The 11,206-nt window shown below is 39.1% G+C and overlaps 1 protein-coding gene across 2 annotated transcripts; it reads left to right on the top strand.

Moving 5' to 3' along the window:
- The first annotated feature begins 307 nt into the window (after window positions 1–307).
- On the top strand, window positions 308–11,129 carry si:dkey-6n21.12 (schwannomin-interacting protein 1). Of its 2 annotated transcripts, none has more exons than XM_034569104.1 (8): window positions 308–666; window positions 2,249–2,279; window positions 2,716–2,973; window positions 4,436–4,560; window positions 6,106–6,214; window positions 6,377–6,502; window positions 6,617–6,734; window positions 10,323–11,129. In XM_034569104.1, the coding sequence occupies exons 3-8, from the start codon at window positions 2,716–2,718 to the stop codon at window positions 10,421–10,423; spliced, it is 837 nt and encodes a 278-aa protein (XP_034424995.1). In that variant the 5' UTR covers window positions 308–666; window positions 2,249–2,279; the 3' UTR covers window positions 10,424–11,129. The 2 variants fall into 2 exon arrangements, with proteins under 2 accessions (XP_034424995.1, XP_034424996.1); XM_034569105.1 differs by having other exon boundaries at window positions 349–666; window positions 10,355–11,129.
- The last annotated feature ends 77 nt before the right edge of the window (window positions 11,130–11,206 follow it).

Below are 11,206 nucleotides of genomic sequence, written 5' to 3'. Positions count from 1 at the left end.
GGAGTAATCTGACTCGATGTTTGTAGCTGTTGACTACAAGGTTAATAGTTACATCTGCGTGATATTCAAAGGGGTCTCATATTTTTTCAAGAAACAATGAGATGCTTATTCACGATTTGGGGTCCAGAATAAGTGGGTTTTTTTATTTGTTCTTTGTTCTTGCAATAGTGGGACTTTTTCCCTAATTAAATTAGAACCGTATCTAATATTTATTCTAATTTAATTGCGAATTTATTCTGGTAATATTGTAGACTTTCTTCTTAACTCCTAACATTATTCAAAAAGGAGGAAGCTAACCAAGAAGACGTTTATTTTGAAGGCAGCTACAGGAAGTGTCAGAATTGAGAATTGCATTCGCGAACGTTACTTTTCGTGAAATTCCTAAGTTCCTCGTCTTTTGTTCGTATGTTAAGAGTTGACCAAGATTTCGTGGATTTGTGGAGGGATCTGAACTGTGGACACATAGCTGTGGTGCAGACTGAGACTTTGGCGTGAACGGCTCTTATGGACGTGTTTTCTATTCATCGTGCTTTGTTTGAGAAAGAGTGAAACTCGATGGAAAGGAGGCGAAGGAGGAAGACAATTTGGGGGAGCTGAGCAATGTGGCAGAGCCCTCAACTCCTCTCACCACACCAGTAGACTTGTGTTTGTGTTACGGGTAAAGTGGTAAGTGTCCATTTTTAAATAACAATCTCCCGTTTGGTGTGATACTCAGTATATGGTCAGATTTCCAGGGGTGTAGCCTCGGGAACCGGATTTTTAATTCAATAACGTCTTACTGGAGTTTTTGCAGTTCACCTTACAAGTGACGTAATGCCTGTAGAGGGCCTTCTGCCACTTAAATTGACTTTATTACTTATAGTCCTGAACTTAAACCACTTTTATTGTAACCTTTTTTTTCTCTTAATATGCTCTGAACACGGTACGATGCACATTCTTGTGTGTTTGTCCTGGAAACATGGTTCATTCACATGATGAAAAATCAGTTGTTACTGTTGATTATAGATAATCGAAGAAGAATCAAAAGTAACTGTTTTGCTATTTAAAATGTCAAAAAATAGACATCTCAACACTCCATCATCATAGTTACTGATGACGTCTAAACATCAGCAAATCTAACAGAAAGTGTCGTTTTAAATGAATGGGAGGGTTTAAGGCTTGGGTCCTGAGAAGCACTTAAACAAAACATTTCACAGTCAACACTGTGTCTTTTGTCAAGTAAATCAAAGGACAGATATTTCTTGACTCAAACTGATTTGTAATGGTTCTTCCTGCTCAGTATTAGAAAGTCATACCAAACCAATGTTGAACTGTGAATACAAATCATGGCCAATCGTGGGCCTGACTTCTGATCATTTCGACTCACTTCTCAACACAGTGAAGTTGCCATGAAGTGGTAAGCTGTTCCAGCATTATTGCTATTTCTGCTTATTGTCTAAGGTTGTACTTGCTCTGTATTGAAATATTTTATGAAATCCATACTCAAATGTGACTGGGAACTGGGAAAACACAGACTATTACAGTCCAGTTTGGCAATTCTTTTTCCTAGAGCATTTCATAGTTTATGCCTCAAGCTTTACTCTTCCAGTGTATAGGAGAACCAAAAGTGGCCCTCGGGTAACGTAAAAACATGAAAATCCTATTCTAGGACCATTGGTTGGATTGTCTTTTTCGGGGCCACTGGAAACATGGTGGTGCAACATGGCAGATGCTATTTAAAAGGACCTGCTCCCAATGTAAACTTAAAGAGATCATCCTAACCCAAAGCTGCTTTCAGATATCCACTGAACTCCGGAGGAGGTGCATGTGTGAATGCAAATGTCCGAGTGAGAGCCTCTGGATTATCTGTGGACTTTCCCTGCCTGGCCCCCTAGTATAAAGTAAGCAGAAAGTAGAATCCAATGTGAGTGCACAGCAGGGGATAACCTAAGGAAAACATTATTATGAATAGTATGTTCCATTTCTGCAGAGGTCCCCCTAAATCCTACACGCTGGAACTGCAAAAAAGATGCTCATGTTTTCAAATGTTACATGTTGTCCAAATACAGGGGGTCATACAAGAACCTACAAATTAAATAATTGTGTTGGCTTGGATCAGCAGCTAAGGAAGAACTTGATGTTAAAAATGTGTGTTTCTGTGACAAACATGCGGTTTAGTGCTTGTGTTCATGCACATATTGAGCATATTCAAATCTTTGACTTTTCTGTATCTCATGAACCCCCTTCCCTTTCCCCTTTGTCTCCACAGTGTTTTTCGTGGAAATTCCTTCATAACAGCTGTAAGTGTTATTCAGTAACCTCCAAGGTTTTTATTATTCAGAAAAACAAGTAGTCAGCTCTAACACCTGAAGGGCTCACACTGGGGTTGTTTTTAAAGCCCCATTCACCCTGGCAGAAATAAAGATGTGGTAGATAAATATTGGATCATTTTTGAAAATACTTCAATCAGTCAATGCAGTACCTAACATATGTTAGCTTTGTAAACTGTAGAAGTCCCTCCAGGTTGTAAAAAGTTGTGGTTATAACGATGTAATGTGAAGAATCTAATGACTGTTAAGTTGTGATTTTAGGCAGCCAGAAACACCTGTTTTCTTTGAATTACTACTTTGACTTAATACAGTTTTATAACCTGGGGGCACATTTTCTTCGTAGACCTCTTTGTCCCAGACACTTGTATAAAATTGTATCTGTTAAACTGCTGTTTCCACTGTAAAGATGGAGGGAGAGAAGGAGAGACAGAGGCAGCAGCGGGAGGAGAAAGAGAGTAACGAGGCGGAAGACGACAGGAAGAGTGGTGATGAAACTGACAACAGAGAGGAGGATGATGAAGATTCGGAGGGTGCTGCCCTGGTCTGGCAGGAAGGCTATGGTGAGGACAATCTGGGGCTTCCCATCATGCACTGGGAAGCACTGAGCCTGCGCATCGCTGAGCTGGAGAAGCAAGAAGAGGAGAAGAAGGAGAAAAAGGCAAAGGTCAGAGGTCACAGTCTGGGAGAGGGGAGTACGATTGTGGGCAGGGAGGAAGCTCAGAGATCACCTGCACCAGAGGATTAATCAGCGCAGGGCTGTTGGCTGATTAATCCTCATGTTCAAAACAGGCAGCGGCCGCAGAGTTGCCAGGGAGAGGGACATGAAGAGGGACACAGAACGGAGGAACCTGAAAAGGTTATCGGATGATTTAAGTTGAGCTATTTGAATTTATGTTTGGTGTCCTTAAATAAAATGCTGAAAAGTGAGATGTTCATCTCTGGCTGGGGTTGGGAGACCCCGTTGGCATCGTCTGTTGCCACAGTGGCGCGCAACGCGGGGCTCAACGCAGCCAGAGACAAAGGAGTTGATTTTTAGCATCTTTATTCTCACTTGATCTGGCACAAACATAAATTCAACCAACTTAAAGGGATAGTTCACCCAGAAATGAAAATGCGCTCATTATCTACTCACCACTAGCTGGAGGGGTGGGTAATGTGTTTGAGTCCACAAAACACTTTTGGAGTTTCAGGGGTGAACAGTGTAGCACCTGAATCCAATACAATTGAAGACATTAGTGACCTATCTTCAGACATAATAAAACAACAGAAAAAACCTAACATGCCTCCATACTGCTCGTGTGGTGTCTTTCAAGTGTCCACAAGCCCCGACATTCATATTCGACTCGAAACACACCGTGGTTTTTTCTGTGGTTTTTTTACGTCTGTTTTATGAAATGTTTAATTTGAGCTTTTCAGAAGCTACATTTCTATTTTCTCTTAATACATTCGATTGAAAGGAAGTGACAAAATAACTTATTGAGATTTTATATATTTGTTCAGAAGCCAGTAGGGGTGTCACAATTCTCCACATCCATGATTCAATTCGACTTAAGTTTTTGTAAGCACTGATTGCTCCGTCATTGTTTTTGATGAGATTTTGATGTGTCCTTTTGTCTGGACTGTGCCACACTAAGTGCACATGGTTACATTTAAGTAATTAAAAAAGAATTTCAGCACACAACAAATTCATACAGTACTTACTTACATATATATAAAGCTTCTTTATCACATATACATCATAATTACACAATGCCACCATCACCATCAGAGACAAGTTGGGGTTCAGTGTCTTCCCAAGGACACTTGATGTCGGGATCAGAACACCTACCCGTCAATTTGGGTATTGGGTGTTGATGTGTTCTGACTTCTACTACATTCATACTAACAAAGTGATGTGGATTGACTCACTTTGGTATCAGTTACTTTATGAACCTCTGTTGATTTGTATTAAGCTACATTAACAACATCTTACCAAGTCCAAAGAACTTAGACACAATCACAGCAATAACATTTCCACAACGAATACAAGAGGAAACTATCTAGGTTTTTTGTTGCCACTCGCATCATGATTGAAAGTAGAATGGACAGTGACGTGTTTGTGTAACACATGTGTGATGTGGTTTCAGAATGGAGTTTCCCTGGAGCGTGGCCGAGCTCCAGTGAGCTGGTCGGAGGAGAGAGGCAGGAGAGCAGAGAGCTGGGAGGATGGAGACGACGCCTGCAACAGCCACGTGCTGGCACTGACCTCCCGGTACACACACTAGAAACACTGATGGCCTGTCCGGGTTTACCCTCCCACCCCCCACTAATTTGAAAGCCAGACTTGAACTTGTAATTTATACAGTGTGGTATTACTACGTTTACTTAAGTCAAGGTTTTGCAGCCCTTTGAAGCAGCTGTAATGTAAGTAGCATAGTTCAAAGCTTGTACAGACAGAAATTCAGACCTGAAGAACTGTTGTTTTTCTTATAAAGAGTACTAGTGAATGAGAAATTCAAAGCTCAATGAAATGTTGAACTTGGTCATTTCAGACCTGATGCAGCACTTAGTTGTATTATCTGGCTATTAACAGAGTTCAAGGGAACAGGCTGGCAGTGGGTAAGGCCAATTCTTGCTTCTGCTTCGAAGCTACACCGTAGCCTGAGGACAGATGTGTACTCCATGCAGAGCCCTAAGCCCTACCCTGACATGCACCGCCCCAAAAATATAACTACGTGTCGAGGTGACGCAGACCGCAAGATATACTTTATTGTCCCCGTAGGGAAATTTGTTTTGGACTCTCATGCTGTGGACATATGCTTCTATATTTACAAAACTAGTTACATAGCAGCACCAACTGTGTCAATCACAACATTAAAATGCACATAAAATAATAATAAATAAAATATTGCACACACCCCATAGAAAAACACATTGCACGTAGCACATATTGCACCATCCCATACATACATCATTGAACGAACATGACTGACATCTTTCTTCTCTTTGTTGCAGTTCTTTTTAGAAAAAGTAATTGCTCTTCAACATCTATCAGCTCCAACACGATCCGCTTAGTAACACTCGCCATTGTTCTGAAGCAAACAGAGACGCCAGAGAATTTGTAGATAAGCAGACCAGAAACCGGAAGACACTCAACACCAGCATAGAAACTCTACCGCCACTAGTGTTTTGGTGATGCAGTTGCAGCGCGACTCACATTCACATATGCACAACTATGAATGCTCAGCCCTGTGCATAAGCTACGTGCACACCTACGGCGTAGCTTCGTCGCAGAAGCATGAATTGGGCCTCAGATTAGCCTGACGTTATAGTTTCTTGTTTGTCTGGTTATGTTAAATAAGTCTACTATGTCAGGCTCTGATTTGCATATGGACTGGTTACAGTTCTGCCACATTTTGTAGCTTCATCCCCTATTGTCATTAATATAGAGCTGCTGTGTACAACTTGTGGGGAGTGCTAAATATTTAAATATGTGTCCCTTTCCTCGGGTGTGTCACAGCTTTTTGCATTGCTATGCAGCAGAGGAATTCCTACTCTCCCACAGAAAATGATTTTTTTCCTGCAAAGTTGTTGAACTCTTAACAGTCTGATTCATTTCCTCTTGTGGCTTGATGGACATCTAATGGTGGCCTTTGTGGGGTTTTTTTTCCCCCTATGAGCTAATTTTGATTATTTTGTCTAGAAACTTGTGAATAGAATTCCCCCCCACACTAATCAGTCAGTCACACATGTCCCTAAATGACCACCAGAGTAAAACCAACATATGATGTCTATTTTATTGATGTGTATCCTCTAGCCTGCAGACACAGATGAATCTTCAGCTCTGCTTCATCAACAACAGTGAAAGTGAGGAGGAGGAAGAGAAGGAAGGAGATGGGAGCCAGAAGGAAGGCTCAAACACATGGGTAAGTACCTCTAAAACATGTTTTGACAGTAGAATTAACAGTTAAGATTATCTGTGGTGTCACTCCATACAAACAAAAAAGTGAAAGGGTTATAATGAAGAGTATAACATCTATCATGTTCATAAAGTCAACCCCACCCCTTGTCCCCTCCCAATCTTAAAGAGAGGGAGTGTTCAGGTTCATAAGAATCCTCAGCCTGCCTCCAAGCCAGAGAAACCAAAGTCCAGAGGCTTCAGGAACACTCTAAGGAACTTACGAGACAGGCTGAGAACAGACCACAAAACACTGGTGAGGCTCATGTTACCAAGTTGCACACAGCATGAAACGGTAGTGATGCAGCCCTTTTTTGTCTTCCAGCCCTGAATGTTATTTGTCACAGCTCTCCTCCTCTCCTCTCCTCAGGCTGCCGCTCATAGTGATCCTGTAATCCAGAGGAGACATTTGGAGTGCAGTGATTTACAAAGCTTCAGTATCAAGGAGCTAAATGGTCTTTGTTCATCTCTTAGCCAAACCATACAAGGTACAGACCCACACACAGTCATTACACTCAACTGTGATCATAAATGTTTGGAAATGTTTGGTCACTTGGTAGTGCTTTATTTTCTCAGACACATCCAAGCAACTACTATTTTTGTGATCTACTTTTTTTTAAACTTATGACATGAAAATGGTTTACAAACAGCAGTTCACCCAAACTATATACATAACATCACTGTTTTGTAAAAAAAAAAAAAACAAGTAAATAATAAGAAGTAAAAAAGACACCAAAACAGCACATTATATCTGTCCAAGAATATGTGTATTTAGACCAATAAGGATATCTCAGGTCTCCCAGGTCGATGTGCGTGCTTTATGAATTACAGCTAATGACCTCTCTATGAGCGCAATGTCACTAAAATGATTTGGACATTTTAATTGTTGGTGACACGGGAGAATCGTTTGTGTATTACATTTGTCTGGGCAGCAATTAAACCCTGCCGTTAACATGGACGGTGGAGTCATAAGATGGACTTTGTAGGAATTTGGAATTCCAGGACACTTGGCAACCTTAGACCATAGATTAGTTTCTAGAAAGGCTTCCCCAGAAAACATGAAGGTATTTATGTATCAACAAGATTCTGGGTACATTCAGTTGGGTTTGGACTCAGCGAGCTTTATTTTGAACCCACCTGTGTGATGTGGCATAAAAAATGTGCACAAGCATGCATAATGCCTTGTCCAATGCTTTGTCCGTCAAGGTCATGCACAAATCCAGGACAGCATCACCCTCAGAATTTAGGCAATTTTTAAAGATGAATCAAAAATAAATGGTGAACACCAACCCAGTGGAAGATGCTTGAGGATTTACCCAAGAGTAGAAAAGAGGGTAGTGGCAAATCCTATGGAAGTCAATGGGTACGGATTGATGATCTCAATTGCAGGCACAGGAAGTAATTCTATCCAACTCAATTTTACAGTGGAAACAACTGTACAGTGATAATGTTTGTCTGGGCTAAATTGATCACAATAAGCGGTCAGATCAAAATCCTGTGGGGTAAGTGCTGGCATAAAATAATTGTTTATTAACAATTGAAATAAAAACAGAATTTGTAAAGTTTTTTTATGCTCTAAACATGTACGAAAAGACCCCAAATTAACACTTTAAGTGAACTACCTGATCACTATAGCCAAATTAATTTAAATAGCATTTTTATATTTGATCTAGGGCTGCACCTATCTATTATGTTTTTATTGATTAATCCAACGATTCTTATTTTGATTAATCTAACCATTAATACTTTAGATTTTTTTATTACTCGGTTAATATAATAATGAATAGGGCTTGGGTGACTCGTCGACGTAATCGGCGTCATCGATTACGTAAAGTCGAGTCGCGGAACGTGTGGCAACGCGTCGTATGGAAGCTGGCACAGTCAAAGCATGGACTCACCTGAAGAGCAAGCTGAACCGGAAAAACTCGCCCACGATCAACTAGCATAGGTCACCAATAGTCGGACCGTGGTCCGGACCGGGCCCAGAAGCCGCTCTACACAGAGTCAGACCTGTTATTCGATTTTGACGGAGCGTTTCTATTTTAACATGCACACTTTATCCCGCATTTACGGTAGTCTTATTTTAACCTGCGCAGCTTTTGTTGTCTTTACGGTAGTAGAGATTACTTCACTGAACTAGAGAAAGTGGGAACAAAGAGGAAAGTTCAAGCTTTTTAGTTGTTAATGTTTATTGAGATTGTTTGTGTGTGAAATGTAGTTATATATTAAGAAAAAAGAAGAAATGGGGAAACTCAAACTACATCTTTTTATTTACTTTTTTAAAAATTAAGAATTTTATTTTAAGATGGCTTTTTCAAAAGCTCTTTATTTTGTAAACAAACCATGTTTTACTTAAAACGAGAAAATAATATTTATCTTATTATTAGAGTACACTTCAGTTCTGTGTGAAAATGAATAATAAACATTGTTGAAATATACTTTATTTCATTTCTAGTTTGTCAGTTTTTGATTTCATACAGACATTGATACAACTACTAGGCTACTTTAAGATTATTTCTTTTGATAAACTTGAATTTACAGTGTTTTGATATTCCTCCAGAAATTTACTTGAATTTTACTTAGGTTTTCATTTATTTTATTGTTGGACAGCTTAATGTAGATATATTCCTTTTACTTGATTGGAACAAGCTCTTGTAGTGTATACTTTGTTTGTTGTCAGAAATGTTTTTATTTAAGACAAGATTATTAAATGCATATAAATGACAAGTTTTTAAATTTTTTATAAATTCATTATATAACAATAATAAATAATCGTTAGATTAATCGAAAAAATAATCCATAGTTGCAGCCCTAATAATGAATTTATAAAAAATTTAAATTAAAAAACTTGTCATTTATATTTATTTAATTATCTTCTCTTAAACACAAACAAATCTGACAAAAAAATTTGTGCAAGAGCTTGATCCATTCAAGTAAGAGGAACATATCAATCTACATTAAGTTGTCCAACAACAAAATAAATGAAAACCAACGTAACTTTCTGGAGGAATATAAAAACACTGTAAATTCAAGTTTAGCAGTCTATCAAAAAAGAAATTCTTAAAGTAGCGTAGTAGTTGTATCAATGTCTGTATGAAGTCAAAAACTGACAAAAGTCAAAAAGAATAAAGTACAATTCAATAGTATTTCAACAATGTTTATTATAAATATTCACACTGAACTGGAGGGTACTCCAATAATAAAATTAATCTTTTCTCATTTCAAGTAAAATAATGTTTGCATTTAATAACAAAATAAAGAGTTTTGTAAAAGGCATCTTAAAAAGTGCTTAATTTGAGAAAATAATAAATAAAAAGATGTGGTTTGAGTTTCCCCTTTTTTTCTTAATATATAACTACATTACACATATAAATTATCTCAACAAGTATTAACAACTAAACAGCTTTAACATTCCTTTTGTCTTTGTTCCCCACTTTCTCTTGTTCAGTGACAGAAGTAAACTCTACCTTGTGTTGCCAGGATTTACTACCGTAAAGACGGGAAAAGCAGCGCAGGTTAAAATAAGACTACCGTAAATGTGAGAAAAGTTGCGTAGGTTAAAATAGAAACTGTTCGTCAAAATCTAACAACAGCGATGATGTCGGTGCGTCACCCCAGTCCTAATTTGATTCATTACAATATTATATAATAAGGCCCAACAATTCGCACAATGAGAAATCACTTTGGGGACTGTGGAGAGAAAAAACTCCCTTTTAGCAGGGTGAAGCTCTAGCAGAATCAAACTCAGTGTGGGCGGCCTTCTGCCTCAAAGTTTTTAAGAAGTAAGAATTCCCAGGAAGAGAAAAAGACTGTTTAACTTCTGATGAAGGCAAAACAGTTATATGGCTATGTGGATTCCTGCAGAGACCCAACTATTGTTGAATTATGGAACAGAATACTGAAGTATATTGTAATCCTGAAATTCAAGAAAGGTCACAGAGCTTGGCAACAGAGAAAAAGGAAAGTTCAGTTGACCATAGCATTCATTTATTGTTAAATATTTTAACAACTGATAAGAAGTTCTTGCCAAATCTACAAACTACATTTTGAATTAATTTTGAATTTGTCCGTGTCAGACCTGAGCTCAGATCTGGTGGGCCGCCTCCAGGTCAGAGACCAGCTGAGGACAGAGCAGGACGCCATGCTGCTGGAGGTCCAGGATCTTACATCACTATGAAACTGCTGATCACTCCCAGCTGAAGGTCACCTATCGAACAGCGAGGACTGGTGATGTCACACAAACAGCCTGTGAACATTATTCTGAATAAGACAATGACACAGTGGTCCCCACATGCTCTCAATCTGACCAAAGTCTTAGTCTGTCCAACCAACCACTAAGAAGACTCTGACTCCCTGAAAGGACTTGGACGTTCGCTTGCACAGTATTTTTCATGTTATTGTCAATGTTTTGTGGTTAAAAGGGAAAGTTAGTTTCACTGAGCCGTAGTTATAAACTCGCATGTGAGAGAACCATTACAAAGCTACATATCCGAGGCATGTTGATGGTGCGGAAGCCTTACGGTACACGAAACTGAGCTGAATTGCATGCAATTCATCCTATAACATTAATGGGACCTGCTTTGTCACTTTTGGCCAGCCACCTGCAATATTTTCTAAAATGTTGACCAAAACCCGCCCAGCCTGTGCGTCAACCCGCACTCCACTACTACACTTGTACATTGTGTTGTTTCTTTTTCTTTGTGGTCATCTGGTCAAAATTTGCTTCGTTACTCAGTCGCTTTACTCGGGAAAAGAAAGACGCCTTCCTCTTCCTGTCACTCACCTTTAGGTGTTCACATTGATCTCAGCCTGTGCTGATGATTCACATTAATTTACAACAACATCTGGAGGTGAAATGTGGAGAAACGTCATTTAACCTCCTCGGAAAAAAGAGGAAAGTGGGGTATTTAATGTTCACACTTAGTGTAAACAGACGTCTACTTAACTCAAAACCCTTGTC

Source organism: Hippoglossus hippoglossus, chromosome 18 (genome assembly GCF_009819705.1).
Source record: "Hippoglossus hippoglossus isolate fHipHip1 chromosome 18, fHipHip1.pri, whole genome shotgun sequence".
Lineage (NCBI taxonomy): Eukaryota > Metazoa > Chordata > Actinopteri > Pleuronectiformes > Pleuronectidae > Hippoglossus > Hippoglossus hippoglossus.
Note: the sequence above shows the minus strand (reverse complement) of the source record. Positions and strands in the feature narration are given on the sequence as shown.

Excerpts from the sequence above, each read along its gene's own strand:
- si:dkey-6n21.12 (XM_034569104.1), top strand. The coding sequence starts at position 2,716 with ATGGAGGGAGAGAAGGAGAGACAGAGGCAGCAGCGGGAGGAGAAAGAG. Across the intron at positions 2,974-4,435 it reads AGAAGGAGAAAAAGGCAAAG|AATGGAGTTTCCCTGGAGCG; the intron begins GTCAGAGGTCAC and ends ATGTGGTTTCAG. Across the intron at positions 4,561-6,105 it reads GTGCTGGCACTGACCTCCCG|CCTGCAGACACAGATGAATC; the intron begins GTACACACACTA and ends TGTATCCTCTAG.